Source organism: Drosophila erecta, unplaced genomic scaffold (genome assembly GCF_003286155.1).
Source record: "Drosophila erecta strain 14021-0224.00,06,07 unplaced genomic scaffold, DereRS2 tig00000092-arrow-pilon, whole genome shotgun sequence".
In the NCBI taxonomy this organism is placed as follows: domain Eukaryota; kingdom Metazoa; phylum Arthropoda; class Insecta; order Diptera; family Drosophilidae; genus Drosophila; species Drosophila erecta.
In genome coordinates, this window is record NW_020825207.1 from 12,924,929 (window position 1) to 12,932,212 (window position 7,284).

At 47.3% G+C, this 7,284-nt stretch overlaps 1 protein-coding gene across 1 annotated transcript; it reads left to right on the plus strand.

The window, feature by feature from the left end:
• The first annotated feature begins 419 nt into the window (after window positions 1-419).
• Window positions 420-2,447, plus strand: LOC6547447. The gene is made up of 2 exons (XM_001974824.2): window positions 420-853; window positions 908-2,447. Exons 1-2 carry the CDS (start codon window positions 479-481, stop codon window positions 2,375-2,377), a joined length of 1,845 nt encoding a protein of 614 aa, XP_001974860.1. The 5' UTR covers window positions 420-478; the 3' UTR covers window positions 2,378-2,447.
• Window positions 2,448-7,284: the final 4,837 nt, after the last annotated feature.

Sequence of the window (7,284 nt, forward strand, 5' to 3'; positions counted from 1 at the left end):
ATCATAAAAGTATTTCAAATGAACAGTAGTAAATCAGGCAGCAAACATGCATTCTGAAGCGCGATGCGCGGGCGGTGGAAAAATTGTTGGGTAAACAAATATCGACATCAGCATGCGTGCTGGTTTCGTGATAAATATGCATTCTCCCGCCTATCTGAAAAGCATTCAAACACCGAAGACCGAGGAACGCCAGAAATGCAGCGGCGCACTTGTCCGGGATATCTGTCCTCTGGGGAATCCCGGCGACAGGTGTTCCATGATGCGGTTCGCCGGGAGGTACTGAAAGGCCGCAGTGCAACATACATGGAATGTGCTCATTAACTATTTAAAATATGCAATAGGTGGGGAAAATATAGTGGGAACTGCAACCTGATATGTAATCTAGGTGTTTTAGGCATGGGAATTGGCAGCCTACTCCACTTTTATCCAGCTGACAAACACAAACATATTTTATTCGTAAGTCCAAAATTCAACCGGCATGTTCGAAACTGAATCAACGAAGAAACAGCCGCCAGTGCGACCAAAATGCCTCTGCCACCAACCAGAACACAAGGACTGCGCTGAGTGGAACAGGGAGCTACAGGCGGAGTACCACCTCCTGGACATTGCGGATGTCACTGACAGCGTCATGAAGGTTATGCGGATCTGCGGTCTCCGTCCCTGGGAGGTCAAGCGGAGCGCTGGGGTCATCAAGCGATCTCTGCAGCACTACGAGGAGGTCGTCCAGCGGATCGACCGAGTGCCACGAAAGCGATTCGCCAAGGACAGCTTCCTCCACGGGCTGGCCCACGAGGCGCAGATGTCCCGGATGGACGCCCAGATGGCCTACTCCATTGTAAAGAGAGCATTCAAGGTAGGTCGTTCTGAACAATGCAAATTTCCAGCTCATACTTATGGTTTCCTGAAGGCCTTCTACTTTGGCACCGGAATAGAGGGCCGTCGGTACGTTTGCCTGGCGGACAAGATGACCCACGAGGTGGAGTGCCTCTGGTTGCACGCTGCTCGCCGCACGGCGCAGATCCACGCCGTCTTGGCCGGGCTCATGTACTCCGAGGAGCTGCAGTTCGAGGAACGGATCGAGTGCGTCTACAAAAATCTATTCGATGTGCTGAAGAAGCGATTTATCTGGGTGGACAACGTCACCTGTCCCTGTGGACAGCAGACGGTCAACCATTCACTAGCGCCGTCTAAAACTCCCTCCTCCGCCACGGGCCAAGTGGAGGTGCTCTACGCCAGGTACAATATGGCCGTAAGTAGTGCTCCCTCAAAGATCTCCACTCGCGGAGGGACTCAAAAACCATCAGCGGCGGTCAGTACAGCCTCATCCCGACACAATCACATGCTGAAGAAGGCCGATCAGGCTATTTCCCAAAAGCAGACGCCGCGGAAAGGCAGTAGCACCACCTCGGCTAGCCAGACCAGGTGCAACTGCCCGCACCTGAGGTGCTGCCGGCAGAGTGGTGAGGCCCGGGAATCGCCGGAGATTACGGCGGAATGTAGCCAGGGACCGTACATCTGCCGTTGGCTGCCCTACACCGAGGAGGACGACGAGTTCCCCGAGCACCGGGTGCCCTTTCCACCCATGGAGGTGCTGTGTCCTCCATGTGCCAAGGATGATCTGTCCTGCGACTCGGAATGCACCTGCACCTGCAAAGTGTGCACTTGCCAGCCGGAGTTCGATGACGGTGCTGCTGAGGAGGAGGCGCAGGCCGAGAAGTTGTCCAAGTTTGGAGTGGAGGACCAGGACACTGACTTCTGCTATGTGGCTCCATTCCGTGGAAGCAGTGTCGAGAGGATGGCCCGGCTGAAGGCAAAGGAAAAGCTTTTGGAGGTCGAGGAGCAGCAAGAGAACGCCGAGGAGGAGGACTTCCAGTGCGGCTGCACCTGCGAACTTAAGCAGCATGCCTATCCGCACCTCTTCACCTACTTGACGCCATTTAGGATCAAAAAAGATACGGAGAACAAGCCACAGCCGAAGGTGGAGAAGGCGCCACCGGAGGAGAACAGTGAAAGCGAGGACCTGCTCTCCAAGCCACCGCCTCCTGGCGTATCCTTAGGCACCTATCGCTGCTGGGTGAAGCCCCCATCGAGCAGCCATTCCAGTGATGAGGCTAAGCCACCGCTCGTGGTGGTTATGGGCGAAAAGCCCAAGGGCAATTTTCAGGTCACGATCAAGCAACAACATCATGCCAAGCGAGCCTCGACTGTTCCGCCAGCAGCTCCACTTCCCAAGGCTCCTGTCCTGCCCAACAAACCAGCTCCTACTCCTGCTCCCTCAAAGCCTCCGCCAGTGCCACAAAAAGCGGAGGAGGACAAGCTTACCAAGGAGGATATCCTGGACATCATTGGCTTAAGATTTCGACAGGGAAATATCTAATGAAAACCTAGCGAATTTAAGTTCGTAGGTCTAAGCGATGGGAGCTTAAGTATCTGAAAATAGAGTGTACAATTTCCATGTTAATGAGCTTCTATTTGATTATTTTTAATCATAATCTGATATTTTGATATTTAATCGGTTTAAAACCATAGTTTTGCCGAGTGAGTGACAGCTCAAAGGTTGTATTTGTAACCCCAGCTGCGCACACAAGCACTTAACTAATGTCATGGGGAAATCCAAGTTGGCCAACGCAATTTGCTCACCAATAGTTTTGCGAAGTTATTTGATATTTTATTTCATATTTTTATTGTCAAGGGCTTTGTTGCATATTTTTGCGCTCGGCGAGTGCGTGTTTGCATTTGTGTTTCCCTGTTTACCCAACGAACTGTCAATTGATTGTCAAATTATAAAGCAAAAACGGTCAGTTGGAAAACCGAGCAGAGGACAGGGACCCGTCCCTTGAAAATGAAAACTGTTTGCTTTGTCGCCAACAGCACTTTGCAACAGTATGCTGGCAGTATGCTGGATCGAAAGGGAGGGGCTGGTATCAAATCAAACCACTTCAGCTGCAAAACTATGCGAAACATTATACAACACGCATTGCCGACAAATCGGTTTCGAAGGACCCACAATAGAAATCAGCGACTGAATCAATTCCTGATTTCTGACACACGATATTCTGCATTGTGTGTTGCAAATAATAGGGGGCGCTGCCACGCCCCACAATGGTCGGCATCGGGCGAAGCATTAATTTACAAAATAGGATACATACGCGGATAGGATACATTTGCATTGTCGATCGTTGTTGCTGCCTTGGCCAAAGCTCGTTACAATCAAATCACGTAGGAATTTCGTTTTTGAAGTCGGAGAGGAGTATGGAAAAACCCAGGAGCCACCGAACTTTTCCGGCTGTCGTAATTACAGGCAAATTGTGAAAAGTATTGCCTGACATAGGCGGCACAATACAGGATTTGTTTGGCTTGACAAGGGGCGCTCGAAAGTTTTGTGACAGACGCTTTTAAGCAGAAAATTGTTTGCTCATAACTTTTGACATCGCTTCTGGGGGTCGGAGTGGCGCTGGTGTTTTGAAGCCTATCGGGGAACAATAATAAAAGGGTAAACGCTGACAGAGGCCTCGGATATTGTGTTTTATTCGATCCAATGTGAGTCTGATACCGCCAGCCACAAAAGTAAAATAAAACGTCGGCCTCTAATGACGTGGAACGTGCATCCTCATAAGTCAGGGCGGCAATGTGAGTGTTTTACACGGGAAAAAATAGTTCTATAATATGTGGGAATGTTTTACATGTTCTTAGGACCACCTTCGATCATTGCCCTCAGTGTAACTTTCAACAGAAGCTCAAAGTTGGCTGTAGTCTCAACACTTTTCTTCGGCCGCAGCACAGCAAACCGTTGACTTTGAGTGCAGGATCCTTGGCTTCCATAAACTTTAAGTGAGTCTTCATCGTTTCAGGCCTGTCCGCTGGCCATAAATTTCTAGTTCGCTCTGCAGCAGGCCATTAAAAAATTCCTTGCATCGAGTGCGCAGCACTGGAGTGTCTGGAGGCCTTGTTATGACCACGGGATGATGCGCATTGCTCATTAACACGAAACTAATTAATTGCGCCATTCAGCTAAACTATCGTGTAGCGATGGGTAGACATTACCGGCTTTCTTGATTGATCGCCTGACGTCGCCTGCGTGATCTTGTAGGGCTAACGAGCCCAAGAGCCCAGGAACTTGGCTTCGGCGAAGGGGTCCGCCATTGCATTTTAAACGCTAATTTATTGTTAACTGCACCATGTTGCCGGTATGCAAAAATGTTTCCCGGCATATGCAATTAATTGTAACAAGGCCCGCTAGTCATTCGGCCAAGCGAGCCGTCTTTAACGAGGCTAAGACAGGGGTACATTCAGCAAAAAAATGGCGTTAAGTGAGGGTCAATATTGTAGCGTATCGCAAGAGCAGATACAATATACTGATAAGAAAGCTTCAAAGTTTAAAGTGCACAAGAGCAAGGCATTTATTATTGTTATACCATGTTTTCCAATAATTATATTTGAACAAACGAAACTTGTGTTAAATATCCCACATTCATCTAATTATTTGCCGTATTATTTGATATTATTTCTCTCTCTGCAGTCTACTGTGACGTTAACTGAATCTGAAGCGGAAACAGGGCATTTGGCTTGCCAACAATTTCCAACTGCACTCGAACGCGTGTTAACCCGCTGCAATTTACGTGTTAATTTGGAGTCGTGTCTCGGCAAATGTTTGGCTGGTGCCCCCGAAAGACTTCTGGCCAATGACGCCAGCCTCACTTTTACCCGAGCGGATTTCGGCGAAAGTTTTTGGCCAAGGAGAACTACCTGGCCAATATGCGCAGGTGGGAGGCGCAATGCATGTGTTGCATGTGCCAGTAATTGCCGGGGGCAAATGCAGCAGCTTCAACTGCCACAATGGCACTAGGCCGGTCCAATTTTCCGGGGAAAGCCGCCACTTGGGGAAACAACACACAACAGATTGATATTCAGATCGAATTGGAGACTCCAAAGCCGCCATTAGCGGGAGTTTGCAATTCGAATTGGCCGACTACTATGAAATGCACCACTAAAACTTGAACTATTCGCTGGCAAACAAACTCTCGAAACAAAACAACATTTTGATCACTTCCCATTTCATTGGGCTCATCCAAATCTCACGAATCCACTCGCCATAGCACAGAGGCAAAGAGTTCTACCGGCAACTATGCAAACCATCAATCAGGCCAACTCGCTCGCAACTATTTTTAAAATCAATAAATACCCATAAAGTTGCTGGCGAAACTTTGGCTTCCGCAATTCTATATAAGTACTAGCATTTATCTAACCAGCAGATGAATGCTGACAGCTCAACTGGTTTTTGAATACGAAAATACTTGCCATAGTTGCGCGAATGTTTCAAAAACTTTTACGCAAAATCCGTACCCGAACTGAGAGCCGGAAAACCGAGACCCCAAAGCCGCAGAACGCACAATGCCACGCCCACAGCTCCAGCTACAGCCCCCGAGTTATCCATAACATCTGGCTCGACGAAACTGCAGCTTGTTTGTGGTTGCGAGTATCTATCGAATGCAGTTGCGAGTGCGATGCCGAAATACTCGCAGTACTCAAAGTACTTGCACTTCGCAGCCTTTTTCTGTTGTTTTTGTGGCGTTAAATAGTTGAAAGTTGAGAGTTGAGAGTGTTGCATGTTGCAAAGCCTGTCGCTGCGGCTTGGCTAACACACACGCTCACCGAAGACAAATCATTGGGCTTTATGACACTGGCAACATGTGTTGCCGCTCAAAATATTTAACCGCAGCAAAGCTCTTCGAAAATCAGCAGCTACGGTTTGATTAATGGCAACGTTCAGGGGCGTTTTCAAGCTGCATGTATCCATCAGATACGTAGTTTGTCAACGACGCTTTCCACCGACATAATCATCAATTAATGCGCTATTAATAGAGGCTTTTCCCCCATTTTTTTTTGAATGGAAAGGGGCCAACACTTAGTGCCCGACATGTGTTAGTGTCAACTTGATTGAGCTGGAGTCCCCAAAAATTTAACAAAGAAATGAAGGGAAATGGAAAATGCAGAAGCGGGAATGCTCTTTAGAAAAAAAACCTGAAAAATATTCAGCTTCGATTTAAAATATTATGAGCCACACAAGAGCTAACCCTTTTAAAAATAACGTCAAACCCCTAACCATTCCCACTCTTAATTGCTGCCAAATTATGGTGCCATTAAAAATTCAATTCATGGCCCAGTTCAATTTGAATTAATCAATCAAAACCGACATACTCTGACTTATTATCCAAAAACTGGAAGGTCGCGGCAGCTAATTTACTGGCCATAATTAGCATGGGCCAACGAAATGTTTGGGAACATTTTACAGTATTTCAGGCTGCAGCATTTGGTAATGCGATGGGATGGGCCGCAGATAGATAATTTTCCATGGCAGTGCCCCAGTGAGTGTGTGGCATATGCATTAACCCCTTGATTTCTGGCTCTTAACTGGCACGCAACGGCCTTGTTTCGATGGCCAGAGCTCTGTTGGCAATACCTAGCTGCACTGGAAGAAATCTTTCCAGAAGCGCAACTTTAGCATCCGAAATACAAGTATTTCAGAAGTCCATTTGAGGCAAGACAAGCTAACACGAGGACGATTAACACACAGCTCACTAACTAACTTAGTACATTAATAACCATTATTAGTTTATAAATTTTTGGTTTGGGAGTATTGCTTTTTGTTGTGCATATTATTTCCATGCATTTTATTGCCGCGGGCTATTTAAAAAATACTTTTCAGACAGTTTACTGTGCGGTTACAGTTGCAGTTGCTTTTAAGTGCGTTCCTGACCCAAAGTCTCCGAAAAGATTCATTCATAATTAACCGGGAAGGGGCTTATGCTGGATACCGAATACTTTGTAGAATTTGTGCGGTGATCAGTGGATACATTATCACCATCCTCCTTCCCCTGATTTCGTATGCAACCCAGCCAGCTGGGATGCCATGAACTTTGTACAAACACCGCACGCTTATCCAAAAGATGCAAAAACTTTTACATTTAACCACATTTATGGGCCGCTGCCAGCTGCTGCTGCTCGAAGCCCGATGTTTTGCGGGGAGATGGGGCCAAAAACCTTTGGAAGCTTTCGAAAGATTTTCACCTTTTATATTAGATGCCGGGCGAAAGTTTATTGTTTTCCTCAAGTTCGCGCTAGGCAGGCGGCACTCCATTTCCATTTTCATTTCCATGCGAAAGGATAAGCCAGGACCAAGGATGTGTGAGTGTGCGATATGTAAAATTGATTTGCCAGCGCTCCCAGTGAGTCGCTGTCGTTTGTTTGCTTTGTTTAGGGATAATCCCATACATTAGACCTGTG

Bases quoted from the DNA above. Each gene is read 5' to 3' on its own strand.
- LOC6547447 (XM_001974824.2), top strand. From the start codon at position 479: ATGTTCGAAACTGAATCAACGAAGAAACAGCCGCCAGTGCGACCAAAA. The intron at 854-907 runs GTAGGTCGTTCT...GGTTTCCTGAAG, and splicing joins TTGTAAAGAGAGCATTCAAG to GCCTTCTACTTTGGCACCGG.